Source organism: Lutjanus erythropterus, chromosome 7 (genome assembly GCF_056507025.1).
Source record: "Lutjanus erythropterus isolate fLutEry1 chromosome 7, fLutEry1.hap2, whole genome shotgun sequence".
Taxonomy (NCBI): domain Eukaryota; kingdom Metazoa; phylum Chordata; class Actinopteri; order Lutjaniformes; family Lutjanidae; genus Lutjanus; species Lutjanus erythropterus.
Window position 1 is genome coordinate 23,323,294 of NC_139323.1, and position 22,456 is coordinate 23,345,749.

A 22,456-nucleotide genomic window follows, 5' to 3' on the forward strand; every position below is an offset into this window, starting at 1 on the left:
TCTTCACTGTGCACTGGCAGTATCGGTCTCAGCAAGTGAAAAGACACACAATATTTGACAGGGACACTTAACATAAACAGTGTGAAATGTCACACCAAGTCAGGAGTGTAGGATTTTGAAAGCGAATACAAAATAGTCTATACCATATATTTCCTATACCAATTAACAAAAGATTATTAGAGAAAGTTTTCTTTTAACATTAGGTCTTATGACAACGTGGATACTCTGTATTTTCTATATATCTATTATTTTAATTTTAAATAGATATATTTTTACAAATAATGCAAGTTCTTCAACATGTTTTCACAGGCTGACACTGAAAATATTATACAGAGTAACACACTCATTGGTTAAGCTGCTCAACGTTGATAAAATGAGTTCACCATCATTACTTTCATGGCTGTTTGAGCACATATGTTTTCTATCCTGTTTAGCCGTGTAAGTGATACCCTCATGTCAACACCGGACACTATTGTTGGGTGACTTATATGGATTTTCACATAGATGTTCGATGCTGATAAGACCAAACACAAAAGCAGTCAATCTAGGACAGATTTTCAAAGACAACCGTATTGTCAAGATGTTTATTTACAAATGACAATCTATGTACATTTTGATTTTTACACATATTTACATCAACTAGACATTAATAATCACCCACTACACCCACAACATTCAGCTTTATAATCATTAAACATTCCATTAATAGCCTCATCTGATGCTTTAAATAAAATAAAAGAAACCCATATTTGTCCCCTTTTATTGGGGGACGATTAAATTAACATGTCAGGTGCTCGTACCAGCAATATTTTTAGTTCACAGTGTCATTGTAAACCCTCTACCAATTTCATGTCAAGTATATCAGCACATTCAAATTCACAGACAGCATACACATCACAAGTTTAGACATTTTCTTTTAAAGTTTTTCCAGTAGTATAGGAGTAGTAGACGTCCAGATCAAGTCAGTCACATTCCAAAAGAAATTGAGTGCAAGGACTTCTACCATACAAAAAGTGATTCAGATCTTATTTAGGAACAGGTAATGCATATGAACATATTGGTATCATAGTTAGACTTACAGTAGAAAAGGTGACCAATGATAAAACATTAAGTTTTTTGGACCAAATCACTGAGGTAGAAAGAGTTGTTTCTTTCTCTTACTTGAAGACATTTGAAGCCATTACAGCACACCATACTGGTCCCAGTGAAGGCAATGTGAAACACTCAGTACGAACCCCAAAAAATAGCATAACTACAGGCTGCAAAGCATGTGCAATTCACCATATTCACACCGCTGCCATTTTCCTCTAACCTCACGCTCAGGGTGAGAAGCTCAAATGCTGTTATCAAACGGATAATGTACTTCACGGTTGCCATCTGTCATTCCATATAATATGTGATCGTCCCTTATTGAAACATCAGCAACAGAAAAAACAATAGATAGCAAAAATATGAAGGGACATTGGGCCATATTTCAAGGTAAAACAACATATTGATAAACAATTAGCTACTGTTAAACAACAGCTAACGTTAGCATTCATCCACTTGTTAGCTAAACAGTTCACACCTTTCCTCTCTTATCGTGTGACCCTGTCAAATGGTAGTGTTAGCTACTAAGTGGTTGATTTCTAATATGGAGCAATATTAGGTCATATTTCAAAGCAAAACAACACAGGCCAATTTGATAATCCATTAGCTACCAGCTAACATTAGCATTGTCATACAGTAGCTAATGGCTTATCAAATTGTTTTACCTTGAATTTTGTCCCCCAGATTTTCACTGTCTTCAAATGTCTTTTCAGTAACTGATTAAATAGGAAGTGGTAAAATGGTAACAATTTGTCAGAATACCTACATCTATTTCCTTGCAATTTGAAAAATGGCAGTTTGACATTGTCCTTCAGATAACAGCATTTGAGTTTCCCACCAAGAGCATGACGTCAGAGGAACATGATGCACGGCTTTTGAAACCCAAGTGACCAGGGTACACCCTATTCACACATGATATTCACTGCCCTTATATTTTCAAGATCAAATAAAGCCAAACATTATTTCCCTTATTTGAAAGCGCAATCTGTTACAGCAAATTAAACATATTCATGTATTTGTTTACCACTTGTCCTTACAATCACTTAAATTTTTGAAGTGTATTCACATTAATGGGTTTGCTATCATTGGTGGTTTGGTTCCAGCTCACTGCCACAAGGCTCCTTGGATCCTGGCCAGTGAAAAACCGCCCAGTCAAACTGAAAGAAAGAACAGATAACGAGGGTGGGGAGTGGCCCTCCTTATGCCACATTCAGACAGAATCAGGTGTTGCAGCATTTAGCCACGGGGTTGTATGGTGGGGTATTTGTGCTGTGAACATAAGTGCTTTGACATAATCAGAAATTTCTCTGACTCACTTGCTTGATATCACTGCTCTCTCTCCCCATTCAGTCAGTAACTTGATTGTAACAGTTGTGTACTCTCTCTCAAACACGTGGATATAAACCAAGCCACTATTTTGCAGTCTGCAAGCTAGACCAAGACGTTGTACCTGGGTATACAAGATGAATCAAGCAACTGTATCACTTGTCTGAGTCTAATCACATGTAACTCCACCTGGATAGCACCTGTTTTCAGAGATATTTCAAGCTGACTGTAGAGAAAGTCTGATCACTGGCTCATGGTTGCCCACAGCAGAGTGACACTGGGCTGTTTTTCAATAAAAGTTTTCCTGTGATTTGTTTTTTATCCAGGGTAATCCCCTTCAGCTCCCATCACTGCAGCCCAAACAGACTACCCCTTTTCAAAATTATTGAGTAGACTTGGACTTTTGCCACAGTGCCTGATTCTGTCTCAGTGTGGCCTTAGTGTGTCCACTGATCTTCATCAATGAAGCTCCACTTTGGTTGTTTTCTCTGAATCTGCATGCTGACAGTGTGATTCCTTCACAATGCCAATATAAATACAAAATTCTAAAGCAACCTTTAAAAGCTCTATATAAATTACTTTACTTTTGAGGAAGCTCCTCCAAAATTAGCATTACTGCATAGAAGCAGCAAATTCAAATATTTCCGTCAGTCCCTCTCCACATAAAGGAGAGTTTACTGGGAAGTTTGCCTTCGACTCTCATGCTTCATACTAGTATCCACCGTGGTGCAGCTCAACTCGTTTGTGCTGTCCTTACCCGGTGTTACCCATCAAAGCTATAGGATCTCCACTTTCTGCGAGCAGACCAGGTCACTGTTGACCAGATTCCACATGTGCATGAGGTCCAACGGAAGCAGCTTGTGCACCACAATCATGCTTCTAAAGAAACAGGGTTCTCTGTTCATCTTACTGTTTTTATTTTTCACCAAGCCAAACGTCTTAAAGGCGTTGTGTTTTATAGGAGTGACCTGAAGCACCTCCAGACACATGCCCAAGAAGACATCATCAATGGGGTAGAGCTCCACGCTGTCAGTCACCCAGTGAAGCCTCCTTGCCAGGGTCCCATCCATCAGAAAACCCCCTCCACCTGCGTATGGAGGGTAGTGTGTCTTATTATACAGAGCATGGGGGACGTAGTATTTGTTGTCCTTTTTACGAATGGGCTTAGCCTTAAAAATCACATCACCCACTATCAGGTGTTTTGCATGCTTGCTGCTTTCTAGAAACTCAAAGATGTTCTCCACACTGACAAAGACATCATCATCCCCTTTGAAGATGTAGCGTACTCCAGGGCAGTACGTGTGGAACCACTTGAGGAAGTGAGTCTCTTTAAGCGTGAGGTTGAAGAAGCTGTCCAAGAAGTCCCACTGGAGGATATCCCCGAAGATGCGGTCCTCGTACTCCACCAGCTTCTGATGGTTTGCTCTCTCCGCCTCATTGGAGGGTTTGCCAAGAAGGAAAAGAGTCTTAACCTTCTTGCCATCAACCACCTGCTCTTTGCCCCAGGTTTTTCGGATGACTTCCCTGCGATCATGCTGTGTGGCCACAGATTTGATCACTATGAGCAAATATATGTCCCCTGTGCACTTCTCTGGATGATTGAAGACCATGGGGAAGTAACGGCAGTGTCGATAAAGCATGAACTGCTTGAAATTTTGCTCCAGGCTCATGAACCAGTCTTGACTTGAGAGGTTGAGGTTGGCGGTACAGTTAGAGCTGGTTACATCCCAGATTCTAGGACTGCTGTCCTCAGTGACTCGGGGCTCCTGTGTCGTGGCCACAACTTTAGGCACCAGCCGGTGTTTGCCAGAGCTTTTCCAGAAGCTTTTTATCCCCAGGTATGACTCAGGCTTCTCTTCCAGAGCAGCTCCAGGGTCCTGAGAGCCATCCATGCGAGCCTGCCTCTCAAGTTCGAAGGGAGCCCCGACATTGATGCTTCCTCTCTGGACGACAGTCAGCGCCACCGCAGCCAGGAAAAACATGACACTCACCCTCTTGTACACCCTCCAGCGATCTCGGTTATTCATTCTGGGTGAAGAGAAAGATCGGAGATGCCAGTTAGAGACAGGTGAAGAGTTATCTACAGTAACTCAAGTATTTTCTGATAGCTTTTTGTGTTTGTTTTGTCATTAAAAAGTTGGACATTTTTCTTTTACACCTTTTTCAGTTTTTAACCTGAAATTTAACTATGATGGGTCAAGGAGTAAGAATAACACACCAGAAAACTTTCTCAAGTATGTCAATAGTAATGAATCAGTTTTCTAAGATTTGCAAATATATAATCTGTTTAAAACAATATAAAAAAAACCTGGTATGAAAATGTAACGATAATAGTAATAATAACCTTGATTTATAAAGCACTTTTAAAAACATATTGTGGTTACAAACTGCTATACATGGTTGAACCAGGAATAAAACATTTCAGGCCTGCAATGAGACAAATAAAAATAAAGGAATATACAATAAAAATATGAGCAAAAACACACAACATTTAATAAACGATACCCCTAAGAGGTTTACCCACATATTCACATTATAATCAGAACATTTGCTGTTTCATGTACAGCCAATAAAGCAAAGAACGACAGACTGTCACCATAACAGGTTCCCACATGTTAACATGATCTCCATAGCTATATTTAATCTTAAATGTACAGCCAGCAAGGCAAAGAATAGCCTTAGGGATGGCTGGCATTATACTATGGTCGCTGTGTGCTTTCTCAGTACACATAATTTGTGCGCACACAGCATACAATGTGTTACACAACACAAATAGCAATCTTTTTTTTTTTTTTTTTTTTAACAGATAGCAATCTAAGACAGATTTATTTCCTGTGTTGCTTCAGTGTTGTCGCTTTAGTTTTTAACAAATAGGTCGACCTAAATAACGCTTTAAGTTTTAGGCTGTGTCACTTCTGGAGGAACGTGGAATGTACTTGGAAAGTGAAGTAAGACCCCTGGTACTCGTCATGCCAGGGCTCGTTACATCCAAGACCCTTGAGACACTCCCATATGCAGCCAAGACACCGTTTAAAAACTTAGTGATCTTGACTAAAATTCACCCCTAATTCAGCATTTGTTTGATAATGAAAATTCACACGCGAGTTGTCTGGAGTGACACATTTAAAAAACACAAAGACTTATACATGTTTTACCGCGTCCTACTGTTAAAATACCATCATAAGATCCACGGCGTCCCCTGGAAAAGTTTGGTTGAAGATCAGACATCTCTCACATGCTTAAACTGCTCTTTATTCTCATCTTTATTATTACTTTTTCTCTAAACGAGCTCCTTAACTGTGATGATGGTTTCAGCATTTAGTATTTTCTTAAGTTATAATGAGACGAGTAACTTGCAAGAGTTTTAACATCTTGGGTTGTAAAGTGCAAAGGTTTAGTCAAAACAGGACAAGAGAGAAAAGTATGGTGTAATACTGATAATCTATCCCACAGTTAAAAAATGTTACAAAAAAGATGCCACTTACATGCTCGACGATCTGCGATGGTTTTATGGAGACAATAAACCAATAAAAAAAATGTAGATTATCAAGCCGAAAAAAAAGTGGACTGTCTTGAATTGAAGTCTCTTCAGCTTTAGGACAAAAATGATAAAATAATCCTGACCATTGACACAGTCATGTCAGTTATGTTGTAAGAAACGGGCAGACAGTGTTTGAGGATGTTCTTTCTGCTGTACATGCAGATGTGCGCTGTGTGATCTGCGGCTGCTGAGGACTGAACTGCGTCTCTCACTGAGAGCCGCTTTTAAAGGCTCGGCTGCAGTTACGTAGACCGCACACACACGCACACACGCACACACACACACACACACACAGAGGACTTAGATGATGAATGAACACGGAGAAAAGAGTCCGCCCGTGGTGTCCAAACACTAATGCATAATCATACACGTTAACAATAAGACCTTTTCGACAAACTAAACATTGGATTTCAATTGGTTTCGTCCAATGCGGGATGAAGTTTGACTGACATTAATAATCCCATCTGACATATTTACATTTCCACCTCAACTCGTAAATCTTTCGTCTTCCGAAAGCTCTAAACCGTTTAAGTTATACTGAGCTATTAAAATTAATAAATACATAATAATAATAATAATGGGCTATTTCCTGAGTTGCGTATATCGCAAATGTTTCCAGCAATGTTCAAACGCAGACACATCCGTATTTATTCAAGGTAACGGTGCGGTTTTTTTTTTTTTTGCTATAACTTCCGTGAAGTTTGATACCTAGTGATGAAAAAAAAAGTTGCTGAGCGTGACTAAAAATAACTTAAATAAAACTGTTAAAACTTTGATACTGATACTGATGATACTGTGATAACACATGAAACTCCTACGCTACTTCAGAAATTACATGTTGTTTGTTTCATTTTTAAAGGGGCCAGATCTACAATTTAAATGTGTAAAAGTATTCGACTTCATCATTTCTTTTGCAATGGGAAAATAAACATTTGTACAAAAATACAGGGGAAATATTTGTATTTTGAAGTTAGGTTGTTCTTTTAATAAACATAACGTTGCATTCAGCACTTTTTTTCATTTAGTTTGACTCTGCTTAAACAGCCTGAGTTAAAAATTGCCAAATTCATGTCTCTGTGCTCAACAACAGACATAACCTCTTATTTGAAGAAATTATTTATTCATACTTTTTTTTTCATATTCATAAATGATCAAAGGGCCAGACTTAGGTTGTTAAAAAAAAAAAAAACAGAGTCAGCCCACGAGCTGCTAATTGAATAGGGCCGCTCATCCCACCATAAAATAAAATGCTCTTTTCATCAAATTTTCCTGACACAACACATTCTGTATGTTTAATCTGCCTACATAGTTGTCTAAATGACATGAAACAAAAATGGATGTAAGAATTCTAACTCTAAAAAGTCCTGCTTGTGCTGGCTATCTGTAGAATGCAAACTCCTCCTGAGATCATTAAGTCTTCAAATTCCCAAACCAATACTGACCCCATTGTCAACATTTGTGCTTTCATCTCAGCATAGACCTTTTTGAAAACAGCCAGTCTGACATGAAATAGGAGAGTAAACACAGGTAAAGAGTAAACACAGATAATAATTAAGTTTCTTCACATTCAGGTCAGACAGAGTCAGGGTGTTGCTATTGCGCATATTAGCTCACTGGAAAACCTCTAATATGTAAAATGGACCTTGATTAGTTTGACTGGCAACACCTGTGTTTACACTATTTCATATCAATATGGCTGCTATGAAAATGTCTTTTGCAAATCCAAATGATTCTCCATCGTTTCATTTAGTGCTATGCTGCTCTTCCCTGCCTGGGTTAGCTGTTTTCTGTTATTGTGTAAACTGAGTGAAATAAAATAAAGTGAATACTCCATTACAAGTACAGAATTATTATAGGAGAAAATGTAGTTACGGAATCAAAGCAAAAATTTGTTATTCAAGACTGACCTTTTCTGGTATATTATATGCACTTTATTATTGGATTGGTGACATTAATGTGATTTTTGTCATTATGTGTTTTGCATGTAAAAGTAACTGAAAAATGATGTGGAGTAAAAAGTAAATTTTTCCTTCCAGAAATTCGGTGCACTGGCAGAAAATGAGAAAATTCAAGTACCAAAGCATAACTTAAGTACAGTACCTGAGTAAATTAATTCAGATTCTATGAGTAAGTAAGTGACACAACCACCTCAAACCTCAGAATTCATCACATCAGGAGCATCACATTAAAGCAAATATTAAAAAAAGAATTAGTGAAGAAGTGAAGTAGTGGTGTCAAAATTTTAAGTGTTAATATTTGCACAACGGAAAGTTCATATTTTGCTTGTAATGCATCTCAGAATACCCCAAATTATTGGCAGAGCAACAATGATTTGTTTAACCATTAGTCATCAGACCACACGGTGGACTTTCTGGCGTGTTACTAACGTCAGCAAGAGGTCGCGGTTTAAATGAGTGGTCACAAAGCAACCACAAGGTTATTTATCATCTCCCTGTCCCTTCACAGCTATTGTGTGACCGATAAAAGTAGCATTGATGTGTCACTTTTATTGACTTATGGACACTTTTATGGTGAGTGTGAAGACAGTGGCCATAAATGTTAACTACACTTTGTGGAAATCAAAAGACAGCCAGTCAGTTTTGTTTTCTCTGAAGTGATACAGAAAAATTCCAGACAAAATAAGGATGAGGTATGGGGATAAAACACATTGTATTGACAAGAAGACTGTGAGTTGATTTTCACTCTTCAGGCATGAAAAAAAAAAGAGGACTGGTGCTGGCTACAATGCTGATTGTACAACTGTCACCACCACAACCGCACTTAACCCTTTCTGGAGCAAACAGCTCTTCCACCTCTTTATGGTCAGGGGAAAGAACAACAAAATGGTTCCCTGTGCCTCAAAACAGGATTTTTTTTTCAGTCCGAACACAGCTGTGATCCAAAATCTCTACTTCCTCTCCTTCTCTCTCTCCATTTCCTGGATCCAACCAGCCATCAGGGCCATGTGCATCCTGTTGCCTGCTGGCGTGTTTTTTCCCGTTTAGATTTTTTTTTCCTCTTTGTGGATTCAGGCTCTGCAAGTGCTGTAGAGGAGCGTGGTGGTGATGGACGCCACAGTCCCTCATCTTTCCCCTAGCTGAAAAAAAAGGCAGCGTTTGTCGCTGATGTTGGCCAGAGGAATAAGTCAATACGGAAATCTGAGCCCTGTGAGCGCGGTGACTCATGTGTCAGGATATGACCATGCAACTGCAACTTTGTTGATTTTCATGCTTAACCTACCAGCTTCCTGAAAAATACACTTGAAATTACTGTTCTCAACAGCAACATTAATACTATCTATCAAGTAAACTCTCACTCTCCCACTATCTGTGATCTTGCGCCTCTTCTCTGTTGTATAAATTGTTTGCATCTGATTTACATCACTGTGAATTCAAATGTAATTCCAAATTGGTAATTTTAGTGTTTTCATGCACTTTGCAGGTCCTTGTAGGCCACATTGTGCAGCAAGTTGAATGCACAGACGTAGATACTTAGCTCAACTATACTCAACTTTGATGCCATCAAGACTGGCCTCTAAATAAATGCAAGAAAATGGGGGAGCTGCATTATTCCTGGATAAAAAGCACTAAAAAGTTAACATTTCTCAATCAATTTCAATTAGCCATTTTTTTTATTCAAGGGTTCATGATCTATATGTCAGATCGTAGACCCTTGAATATAACATGACTAATTGAAATTCAGTTGATAAATGTAAACGTTATGATGCTTTTTATGCAGAAAAATGGTAGCTCCCCCTTTTACGTGTGTGTTTGTTCACAGGCCGGTCTTGACCAGACCAGCGAGGTGGCATCATTGACGTATCGCAGCAATGTGTCAAAGCAGTTAATGAGGCATTGTTTTGTCTCCATATGTGTTGCTTTTACATCTCTTCGTCTCTACGCTACTGTCATTACTGTTTTGTTCTTGTTGTTGCCCTGGAACTGGCTTGGCTTGCCTCAGCTGAGAGTGAACTTAAGGTGTCCATTTAAGACATTAGAAGCACTACTGGTTTTCCCCTGACACCACAAGCAGTGTTTCTTTTTTCTTTCTAGTTTCTAGAAATCGTATGGTATCATATGGACTATTCACAAGTATTAAGTTACTTTCTTCTTTGTTCTTTGGAAGATTTATCACTTGTATACTTATGTTTAATTGTTTAGTGCATGATTATCAATTAAATAAATTTTTTCCTCTTCGTCTTACTCCATTTGGTCAACTGTGTTGTGTCAACACAGTTGACCACTGCGGTGGCATTATCTGGTATATAGTGTGGTGTTGGGGTGGCTGCAGTGCAACGTCAGTGTGCAGCTTATCTGCTGGTTAAGATAAGTGGCCTTTGTATTAATTAGACATGTGGCACTGATCCAGGACATGTGACCAGATGACGTGATGAAGCTCTCGGCAGTCACAGCACAGACTTGAAGATTTTGTCCTGATAAATTACCCAATAAAAAATATAATAGAAATCAGACAGGAAGGATTTTTCCAAATAATTGAGAGAAAGTGCCACTGCCTAAAGTCACTTCCCTGGAATCCCCGCGCAGAAGGAATCAGCTGGTGTTTGTGAGCTTAAAGGACTCTGTGAGATATTTCCTGCAAGAGTTTGTGAAGCTAAAAGAAAAGTGAATATTGCATTTAAACTGATCAGACGGCCTGACATGTGATTCTGTGTGAATGTTTATGTTACTCTGTATCTGTTTGATGTCAAAATAGGCACCTGTTTGCTTGTTTAACAACTTCAACTTTATTCATCAGTGGAGCCAATATAGTCTATCATTGCTGTTTTACATAACTAGACTACTTCAAATACATTAAAAAAGTTCTGTCAAAAGGCTCTTAGTTTTTGACTCTGGGAAAGTGGGAAAAACATAAAAAATCCCCAATTGCAACTAATGTAATAACTAATGTTGTGTTTTTTCACATCCATTCAAGGACCCTTCCCTAAAACTCTTTGGAGCCTCCATTGGTAAGTCCTTCCCACTCTGAAAACCTCTGAATTAGATGACTTCTGCTCACCTATAAGCTTTTCAAAATAATGAAAGTCCTTATACCCACATACACAAGTACTGTAGGCATATTTGACATTCTGTGAGTAGTATCCACATATTTGATGTGAACTAAAGATTACAATAGAGACCACTTAACTACCTAAAACAGCCAGTCATGCTGAAATGTACTGATTTTCATCATAGGAAAAAAAATATTATTCTAGAATAACAAAAGTCTGAAGATCTAAACCAAGATATTTAAAGGTTAATAATTACATAAGTCTACAACACTGTTTCCTTTCTGAGAAAACATTCAGTCTTACGGGATGATAACTGAGCTCCTGCATGCTGGGAAATGGTTGTGAAAGTTGAGTTGTGCAATTGTTACTCTCAACAGGTGAAATGAAACAATTGGATGCACCCTGGACACACCTGTCCTCCCCGCTGTCACTCTAGTTGTCATCATTTTTTATTCAGCAGCTCGTTTTCAGCTTTTGTTCCAGTTTATGTGAGAATGAGGAAGTCAAAGTGTGCTGGGTTGGTGTAGTAAGAAAAATAAGAAATGAATAGCTTTCCTGTTACCTTTGGCTCCTGGGAAGTCTGCTAATCCCTTGTTGGGTTTTAAACACACCTGAGGGACTTGGGTGAGGATTACCTTTAGTCTGTCTCGACTCCTGTCAACTGTCTGACTGGAATGAACCACCCTCAAAAAAATTCATACGTCCCTCCTCGTCTGGATAAGTGAGGGGCCCTGGCTGCTAACTCCTCAGTCACCATGAAGGAATTTACTGAAGAAGAAGAAGGTGGCTTGAGGGGATCTTTTTCTTCCTCCTCTTTCTTTTCCACTCAGACGTCAACTGAGGATGTTTCTCTCTGACAACGCTGCTAGAACAAAGGCGATGTGATCAAGCTGTGTTATGTTATGAATGCCCCTGTCAGCTGTGGCTATAGGTAACCACGCAGAGGCCCCTGAGGGTTTAGTAAACACACCTTTAGGTCACCAGCACCCAGCTACAAAGGACAATCTGAAATGCCCTTTAGCACTCAAAAATCTTATTGCTTCATGCTTTGGTGATTTTGCAGACTAAAGTTTCCGATACGGCTTTGGTAGTGCTGACACACCTTCCTGTTAAGTTTCAAATACATCACTGATTTCAGCCGTCAGAAGTGACCCATAGACAAAGTCACAAGAATGACATTAATGATTGACATGATACTGTATTCTTAACTTTGGCAAAAGTTTTTCCTGTTTACAAAGTCAAGTATAAAGTATGGATGTTATTTTTCTGCTTAGTGGTATATGAAACCAACTTCCATGCTGGATCTTCCATATGTGCTTCTGCACTGTGTGGTCCATAGAAAACATGCACAAGAGACTTCCACCGGCCAAGCGACCAACTTCTGGTTTAGCCCTCTGCAAACTTGAATGGGAATAAAACAATTTAACTCATGCACAGGCCAAGGAAGAACCCATAAAATTTTGGAGCAGATCTGAATCACAGGCATATACAGGAATTACTTGTCACTATTGTTAACATTGCCAGATAGGGTATTTGGCCTTGGCGGCGCTCTGCGAATGCCCTTCTATGTGGAAGTGTTTTTAAAAGATATTTTTCAGTTTTACAAGTGAAAAGACTTCAAGGAGCGAGACTAACTGAGTTCCGGGCCAACATAGAAGTCCTACAAGTGCTCAGAATAATAAAGAGTTTAACCACCTCATCCATTCTGACAACTGCTCACACTCTGTCTGCTGGTGAAGATCATGTTTTATGGTCAAAAGCTCCAGAACAAGCAAATAAGTGGCCCTTGAGTTGAGATTATTAACTGCTGTCAATTTTAATAATTAACCGCCAGTTCCAGGAACCCTGATTGTCGTCCACAGATGGATCACCTTTGATGCGTGCAGAAAAGCCCAGAGGAAAGCGCGGTGCTGTTAAACTGATGCAGCTGTCATCTGTGGCGGTGATTAATCTTTTATCCCCTTCCTGCTCAGAAATCAACAGCCTTGCATCAACAGACTGGCATTTACCAAGTCACACCACATGCTTAACCACAGTTTGGATTTGCTCTCATGTGCACACAGAAAAAGTGAAGGTGCATTCACGCTAAAGGTTAATGGATAGTTTGTGAGGACATTCCTGAGAAGGTCAGAAATGTAAAAAGTGAATTCCAAATGAGCTTTTAGTCTTTGGTCTGTTTGATGAGTGGCCTCTTAAACCTTCAACAATGCCATGTTTATGAACATGTCCAAAGCTCTGACAGGAATGCCTCAGTCAATATGTAAAGATGTTTTTTAATGAGTGTTTTCCTTAGTTTGGTGCACCTACCAAATTACCAAACATGGCCTTAAAGGAAAGGCACACAGCTTCAAGTGTTTGCAACAAAAGGCCAGTTGTGTGGGTCACTTCTATCTGTCTGTTCAAAAGGACCAGCCAGGAGGAAACAGGAGGTTCAGGAGACACTGAAATGCTGTGTCTTCTTGGTTGGCGTCACCTTTTATCAGTCGAGCACATGGCTGTCTACTGATAAACACATGTGAAAGGCGTGCCAGTGATCCTGATGACAGTCTCCAGTAGAGGATGCTCCTGTTGTTGGAAATTTGAGTGTCTTCAGGGGAAAAAAACAAAAGAAAAACTAGGTCTTACTTTTGTAATTCTGGACATTATAACCACTGTTATGGTGACATTTTCTCACCAGATTATACAATGTAGAGATACAAGGATGTGGATATGACAGTCATAAATTACTCTCCTGTTTAACTATATTAACTAAACCACTTTTCACAAGTAAAATGAAAGGCGAATGTTCACTTATAATATAAAGTTGTTGTTGAAAATGTTAAAAGTTGTTTCCTAGTTCAACTTTGCCTTTGAATCATTATCTATAAATGCTTGTCCTTGAGGGGTCGCGGGGGCTGGAGCCTATCCCAGCTGACACTGGGTGAGACCATGGTACACCCTGGGCAGGTCGCCATTTCAACAAAGGACAGACAAGAGACAAACAACGTGCCCAGTCACACCTATGGGCAATTTAGAGTCAACAATTAACCTAACCTGCATGGTTTTGGATTGTAGGGTGGGGGGAGCTGGAGCACCTGGAGAAAACTGATGCAAACACGGGCTACCACCCAACTTTGCTGCAAATGCATGTTTATGGTTCCAAATGTAACATGGGTAAAACTGCGATTTGTTTCAGTCCAGTCTGATTGTGCATGATGGTCATTCTTATGAACTCTAATGTCAAGTTGTGTTGCAGAGATTTGATTGCTCAGATTTAAACAGTGAAATAAGTTAGTAAATTGGTATGATGATTAATGGGGCTGATGGCCGAAATCTACAAAGAACCAGATTTTAAAAAGCAGAATTATTTTTAAGGAATCAAACGACTTCACTGAGTTCCTGGATAACCATGGCTGGATTAACCTGGAAGATGCTAATCACAGCTGTTAAACCACTGTTCCTCCCACTCTTTTTACAATTTCTGTAGTTTTTCCAGACTAGAATACATTTGTTGCAGATTAAAGCTGGGGCAGTTTGTTTAAACAGCAGTATTTGACAACCTTGGAATAAAACTAAAAACTCAACCATCTTTGAGCCACCAATCCAAAGCGTCTGCAATTTGATGACCTGGGAATGAGATCAACTATCTTTCTCCAGAATTGCTTACTGCACCATTAATTGAATTCAAGATATTAATATGGGAATATGCAACATATGAGCACAAAAGTGGACCAGTGTAGGTCTTGAAAAAAGATTTTGACGGGATCCTCTTCAAACAGGGCTTCAAAATGATGTAATGAGTGAGGACCCACCTAAAGGCTGGTATCATGCTAACATTTAATTAAATCAGCCCTGGGAGCTTTCAGAGCTTTTGTTGACCCACATTGTCTGATTGATAATTCCACTTTGTTTGTTCGTGTGTGAAACGGTGTTGTAAAGGCCCAGAGAGTCACGAAACAAGTCTGAAGCCCTTCAGTGTGATAAAAAGTCATACATGGCCGTTTGATATTTTTCCATATCTGTGAAGCCCATTCTCCAGTCTTTATCCACACTTTTGTTTTGATAGAAAGCAGCAGCTTCCTCTCTGTCGCCGACACAGCTGGATCTTACCAGCGTGGCTGGAGCTCAGGGTTATACGGCCACCTGGCTGAAAGTGCGTCAGTCTGTCATGTGCGGCCTGTTTCCTCGCATTGTGCTGCTCGCTCACTGGCAGCGTTCACAATATTAATGGCTGAATATGTCATCCCCTGGAGGACCACATGTGAGTTAGTAAGACTTGCCTGAAAACTAAAAACTAGCTGTATCAGACTGTAGCCTTCGTATATCAGAGGGAAGTTAACTGACCATCTGTGTATTATGAAGTCATGTCCTGAAGAGTATTTTTGGATGCTCACATGGTAATTACAGGCACTTAACTTGTGTTATGCAGTATAAGTTGTTCAGTGTGGTAAATTGGGGTATATATAGGGAGAAATAAGCCCCCCCCCCTCTCCTTTTTTTTGTTTTACAGCAGATGTTGACTTGTCATAGTTGGAAAAGTAAAGGTATTACTAACACCAACATGCACATTACCAGGAGAATATGACCCGAAACTGAAGCACCTAAGTTTAGCTGTCATTATTAATTGCATTATTTACACCTGTGCTGTGTGACCTGTTAAAATGTCAGCCATGAAAGAGGCTTACTGGAGGGTCAGCACTGATGTCACCCACAGGGTCGGGTCTGATGCAACACACTTGGGGGACACCCCCAGGAGAGCAACAGTCAAGATGTTGAGCTGTACCCGCCAAGGTTGTGAGATTTATTGATTTAGACAGTGTAAAAGGTTTGGAACTTTGCCAAACACCCTCCCTTCTACCAGTAAAACCTGAACTGCCTACTTTGAGGGAAGAGGGGTAGCAGCCTCATATGAGGATATCTCAAACCTACCCTCCCCCAACCCTGCCCAATCCCAATGTCAAACTTTTAGCACGCACGACAGGCACAGGCAAGACTTCATTTCCATTTAACGTTTTCCAAATAGCTTCAACGGCCACTTCTCTGAGTTCAGGTAATGCTTCATTAACCTGGAGCTCAGCAAGAAATCTGCTTCCCAGCTACATAAAAAAAAGCTGACTTGAGAAATTTACATGCAAGATTGAGCATTTGGTAATAATTTTAAGGAGTGTAACTCTTTGTTGTTAAAAGGATCCATGTTAGCTTCAACTGATGCTGCTGCAAGTCTGCAGGAGTCTGTTAATGCACATAAATGTTTAAGTGATTAGATCTATATGTCGGCAGTTAATGTAACAAAAGACAATATGACAATTTGAAAAGGGTGCTTGAAGTGATGAACCTTCAGAGAAATATCATGTGAATCTTTTGCTTCCCTCAGTTTTACTGTTGTAGTTTGTTTATGCAACAGCAGTAACTTGACAGTTTTGGTTCACACTTACCACTCCTAATCTCCTCATCATTTTTGGTTGCAGCATGTGGCTATTTTCAGAAAAAAAACCAAAGCACTAAACACCAAGTGTACACTGCCTGCTCAACACCGAACAGCAGATGGATACAGTTAGTGACTGAATAAAGTGGAGCATTTTGGCAGCTAAAGAGCTAAAAGAGAGTGACTATCGCTCTTATTTTTGCCAGGTGTCCCAAACAGGACCTAAAATGAATAAGTTTCTCCATAACTGCTGGATATATGAAGAAGCAACTCTTTGGTAACAAGTTTGCTATATCAACTTAAAAGATGTTAAAACAAAAATTAAAAAAAAGGTAAAATTGTCAGGATGGAAACTGGTAACAGATGAGTTGGATTAGCTATGTATTTAATGTAGATTAGTAAAAGATACCAGTCTGAGGAAGCTCTGTATAAAACTCCATCCATCCACCCAGTCTATCCATCCATGATGAATGATGACAAAACCAGTGCCAAGTTTCTGTCAAAGCAGCCAACAGAATTAACACAATGTTGTACTGGACTAATTATCCAGTAGTAATGAGTGAAAACAGGTCTTAAAATTTGTCTCGAATGCGAATGATTATTATTTGTGGGGATTTTAATGAGGACTTAATGTCCCCAGAACTTTAGTAAGGATGTATTGTTAGACGAGTTGGCGAGTGTGTCATAGCTTTCAGTTTAGAACACGATAAGGGAGCAGAAATCCTCCTGCTGTGTGACATCTTGATGAGTTGAACACAAAGAGTGTTTTCTTTGCACAGAGGCGAGCACACAACACTGTGTGGGCACAATATCCCAACTACTTGCTACCAGTAATTATGTAAGGGGAGGTGATTTATGAATCGAGACGGAGCCAACTGGGATGTAGCATAGAGCTAAAAATCCTTCAAAGTGAGAAATTAAGTAACTGTATACAAGTTAATGTGGCAAGGAATATACATTTCAAAGACCAGAAAACAGGTGACATCATACATTTATTTAAAATCACTTAAAAAGTATCAAAATCACTTACTATCAAATTGCATTACAACAAAAATGTAGCAGTTCACATAAATATATTGTACATTACAACACATGGAAAACAAATGTACAATGCAACCAATGCTGGTTTTAAGACATTCACACAAATTCAAGTTGTATGGATGGTAGTGTATGTTAACGTCCAAAAGCAGTTCTTAATATGTTTTTTAAAACATGCACTATAGGCTGATAACTTACGTCAAGACCTGTGTCTTGCTTGTAAACATTTCCTGGAACATAAATTAAACAAGAGCAGCTACTCAGATATGAGATAATGTTTTGTATCTGAAGTTAAGCTGGAATAATTATTTATTTATGAGGACGGATATTTTCCACCCAGGTCAGAAATCAATATATACAGGACATAATGAAATTCATAAGATTACAGATTTGTAGAATGAGGATGACAACTCTGCAAATGAGCTTGTGTAGCACTACTTTTTAAAAGCCTGTACAATCAATTCAAAGAAAAAAGTCTTTGCCATCCCTCATATTCAATAAATAAAACTTTCTGATCATCACAAAAAGATTATTAAACATTTTATCTCTGTACCTCGTCATGCCAGTTTTCCTAACCCATTTATCCATTTACATGTAGTTAAAAACCACATAAAATCATACTGTGCTCAAGTCTAAACACTTCAGCTCATACTCAGACTTTAAGTGTAGATATTGACGATTTATCAATAAAAACAGGCAGCTCTTTGACTCTGTTTATCCCTGTTGATGTGAAGAAAATGGAAAGGAATGTGGTTATGTCAGAAAAACAGTAAACAGAAAGTGATCAAATGTTTTCTGTTGTGTCAAAGCTATGTTTCTTAATTAGCATACCCCTATCTTGTTACACATGAATTTTGTCATGGGACAGGACCGGAGGATGTTGCATATATGTAGGTGTGCCTGAAACTATCACCCGGGGGTTGTGATTATTGTCTGCCCTCGTATCACGTTACAGAAATAGTTTGTGCTCAAGCAGAAGAGGGGTGAAAAATGCAGAGCCACAATCCTTCACATTGTTCAGGCCCCTCCTCCTCCTCCTCCTGCTGCCGATCCTCGACCATCTCTGTTGCCCTGACCCTGATCACAACCTGCGAGGATGATGTTACAGGAAGCCTGATGCTCCCGGGGAGATAGAGCTACTCCATGGTGACAGCCCCCTCCTCACCTCCTCTTTGACTGGCTGCCTGAAGGAGGAGAGAGAGAGAGAGAGAGAAGAGGAAGGGAGGGATGTGGGGTAGGTGAGGAAATAAAGGGGAGAGTAAGAGAACAATCAGGGTTTAATTTATTAATAATAAGAAAAAATAAAGATGTCTTCCTGACATGTTTTTAAATACTTCTATTCCTCTTCTGAATCTATGAATATGCAAAAATTGCTAACTAACTTCAAAAGTCTACTGCTTCACCAAAACTACCATTTTCAGTGAATATGTGTTGTTGAGGCTTCAAAATTCCACATCACACTTACAGAAGTTACATATTAGACCTGGACAGGCCTCCAGACTCCAGCAGTTGTTATGCCACAAAATTAAGGTCGAACATGCACACGTTAAACTGAGATTCAAGGTGAGCACACAGAAACTTTACCCCCTTCAGCAAACGAATGTTAAATCTGCCTTCTAGTGTCAAACTTTGCACATACATCATTCTGCGTAGTGACGGTTAGGGCCCTATCTTACGCCCGGCACAGAGCAACGCACAGCACAGTGCAACTGTCATTGCTAGTTTCTGACTGATGCAGTTTGAGGCAGTGGAAAACAACGGTGCCATTGACCAACAAAAACCTGATCTAAAGTCAATGGCACAATATTTTCCTGCTATTTAAAAAGGGTATTATTCAGACAGTAAAATGTGCCTACATACAAAAACAGAGATGCACAGAGAAAGTCCACAGTCCACAGTGAAAAACGCAAGAACTCCAGTTAATCAGCAGGTCACCAAAATGATAATAATTAATATTTTGATTGATCAGATGGGGTGCAGGTGAGTAAAAAAGGAGGAATTTTCTCCCCATTAGTGCACATTTACACACAAGGCACAGCAACCTAACTTCATCAACTGTTTAAAACCTCCTGACAGCTGATACCTTCGGTCAGATCCAATATTAACATTCTGCATTCTTTTGCACATCTAAAAGGTCTCATATATAAAGTTCACAGAGTCACATTGCTTGGAGTAAAGTTTTTAGTTTTGCTGCTTAAATATTAACAAAATTTGCTGCAGTGACATTACTGTTATATTTTTATTTCACTTACCTTCATTCCATCCGTTACAAATCAGAATATTAATTTATGACTAAGCTGGTCTGACCTGCGGATTAACTGAAGTGCCTGCATCGCTAGAAAGAGGTTCATTTCAGGCTCCAACTTACAGAATTCGCTATTCAAATAGCAATGCAAGCACACTTGCCTTTTAACGGGAATAAGAGATGACACTCTGAATGGTTTAATTCATGTTACACCCAAAACACATATATGATTAATTAAGAGACTAGATATAACCCCTTTGCTTCTTGCACTTTACTCTTTACCGAGATTATCCACCATTCAGACAAAATTGGAGTTGGACACGTCCATAATGCACTTGTACTATGCACTTTAGACATGTGCTAGAGATTGTCTTAACAGGCCCCTGAAACACTTAAGTGAAGTTACAATAAGTAAAATGCAGTGGAATTTAAAGATATAGTGGCTATCATTACAAGTGGCATAAACAGACTGTAAAAACACGCTTTTTTAATATTGTGGCAGGAAGGTTTACCCCCAAAACTACCATATGTTCCTCACATTTTAGATGTCAAGACATTTGAACATGTCTTAACTTTAGGTGAGACATGTTAACATATGTGCATTTAACTTTACGCGAGAAAAATATAAAGTTCGTGATAATCTTTTTAGAACTTTCAAGTATGTACTTCTGAAAAGGATTTTGATTCTGTCGTATTCTTTCCTTCCTCTTTGTGAGAAAAAAAAAAACATCTAATTTCCTCATCCATCTATTTTCTTTCAGGCCCACAGTGACAATCCTAAGAGCTTCTCCTGCACCTTTTTCACTTTCTCATGCTGCATGGCAACATAACAGGGATCTTTCATCATGTGAAGTCAGTCTTGTCGACATAGATTCCACTAGGATAATGCAGTTTTTTCCATCTTCTCAACATGGCGCGGCAGCGGCGATTCCCTTCTTGTTTGGCTGAGTGGGTGGTCAGCTACAAAAACAGCTCCTCTGTCTTTCCTCAGCCACAGCAGTGTCTCTGTCAGTCACAACCGATGTGTTTACCAAAAGTGGGCCTAAAGGCGATCCTGTCTCGGTGTGTAAGGTTGGTGTTCCTTCCTCACAGCCAGACTCAACTGATCAGCAAATATTAGGCATAATAACGCTTGTCAGTCAGCAAAAGCTGCATTCCTGGGAAAATAAATTCAAAAGATAATAACTTAAGAAAACAAAAAACCAAAAAACAAAAAAAATAGCTAAATGATGACCACAGTGATCACAGTAAAAGTGTACTTATTTTATTTGCCATGTGCGCCGGCTTATCGCCTTTTAAGCGGAACTGCGTTTAACTGACTTCCTTTTGAGTTGATAGATGTCTGACACTTGCCAGACCCCAAACAGTATAACACACACACACACACACACACACACACATACACACACAGGCGGATGTGGTGGCTCAGACTAACCATTAGGCCCTTTTACAGACTTTATGGTAAGGGCACTGGGTGTAAGAGCCGGAGGTAATCTCTTTTCAAATGCAATTAAGATGCATGAAAGCATGGACAGATATTATCACCAAACTAAGAGCAGCAGAGCAGCTGATCAGGCCATCTTCCCTGGAGTGACTCAAGTTCTATCTGTAAGATGTGAAGTTGACAGATAAATAAATATTTAGCTTTGGGAGGCAGTGGGTGAGGGACTATGTCACTGCTGGTCAAAAATAAATAAGTAGTTTTTGAAATTCATTGTGAAAGGTAATTTTTGATAAATTTGTGTTACAGTGAAGAGTGATGGTATGGTGGGGGAAACACTGAATGTCTTGTGAGTCCTTTCTGGTACATTTTACGTCTGGTGTTCACGTCAACTAAAATTAACTAGACCAAGGAGGTAAACACCCCAGTGTTTGGTTCAACTGAACTAGACAAGGCTGGTGTGAACCTGCCATAAAAAAACGTGTCATACTTTTATTTGTTCTAAAAGCCATACACTGTGCATTCTGCCAAAAAAAAAAAAAAATCCACACTGTAACTTGGCATGTTTGCTATATAACTTCATCCTTTGGTTTCCTTAGATTAAACAAGGTTTAAATATGTCTGACAGTCCAGTGTCCTAAACACTCATATCAGACACCTGCTTGCCAGACACAAAACTGTCTACTCATCCATCTGAAGGGAACTCAACCAGTCTTGTGTTTGTGAGAGCTAACATGTGGCCCTGGTCTGTTTTTGTGACCCATTTTTTGCTACAAGGGAAAAAAAGGAAGAAGCAATATAGTCATGCTCTCATGACTCATGGTACATCTTGTATTTTTGTAGAATTGTTAAGAAGCAAATCAGAAAGTCAAGGTTTAAAATGCAACGTTGAATGTTGAAATATGGCAGACGTCAAAAATCTCCAAGATAATTGGGGTCCAGCAAAGAGTTCCCAGAAAGCAAAAAGGAATTATCAGCCAGTCTGACCATGATCTATTGAGTGAATTCACTGTAATGCCCTCAGGCCAGTGTTACAATATGGCTCTTAGATGAACAAGTCATTGGTTTACATCCTTCATTCCCTCTGCTATCAGGCTACTAAACACATTTAGTCATTTTACATGACTGTTACATTCTTTTACACTATAACAAAATACCTTTTTTCTATCAATTCTGTTTTCTATACATAGTGCTGCTTGCTGTTTCCATGTATTGCCCCCATGTACGTTGATCTGTTGCATCTGACAACAGCTATTTTGCGTTTGCCTGTGAGTTGTGGAGTTGTTTGTATGGACTGGGTAAGCTGAAAATGATTTGCCCTTCTTGGGATGAACAAAGTTGTCTGAATCTGAAAATCTCAGCTT

The 22,456-nt window shown here is 39.3% G+C and overlaps 2 protein-coding genes across 2 annotated transcripts in view; both read right to left on the minus strand.

The window, feature by feature from the left end:
- Positions 1–570: 570 nt before the first annotated feature.
- On the minus strand, positions 571–4,585 carry b3gnt7 (UDP-GlcNAc:betaGal beta-1,3-N-acetylglucosaminyltransferase 7). The gene has a single exon (XM_084723242.1). It carries the CDS (start codon positions 4,440–4,442, stop codon positions 3,192–3,194), a length of 1,251 nt encoding a protein of 416 aa, XP_084579368.1. The 5' UTR covers positions 4,443–4,585; the 3' UTR covers positions 571–3,191.
- Positions 4,586–17,342: 12,757 nt separating this feature from the next.
- armc9 (armadillo repeat containing 9) overlaps positions 17,343–22,456 on the minus strand; it is a 38,925-nt gene continuing 33,811 nt past the window's right edge. The window contains exon 25 of the mRNA XM_084723243.1: positions 17,343–18,590. Within this exon, the coding sequence (XP_084579369.1) occupies positions 18,568–18,590 (23 nt within the window). The 3' untranslated portion in view covers positions 17,343–18,567. The remainder of the gene's footprint in view (positions 18,591–22,456) is intronic.

Excerpts from the sequence above, each read along its gene's own strand:
- b3gnt7 (XM_084723242.1), bottom strand. The coding sequence starts at position 4,442 with ATGAATAACCGAGATCGCTGGAGGGTGTACAAGAGGGTGAGTGTCATG.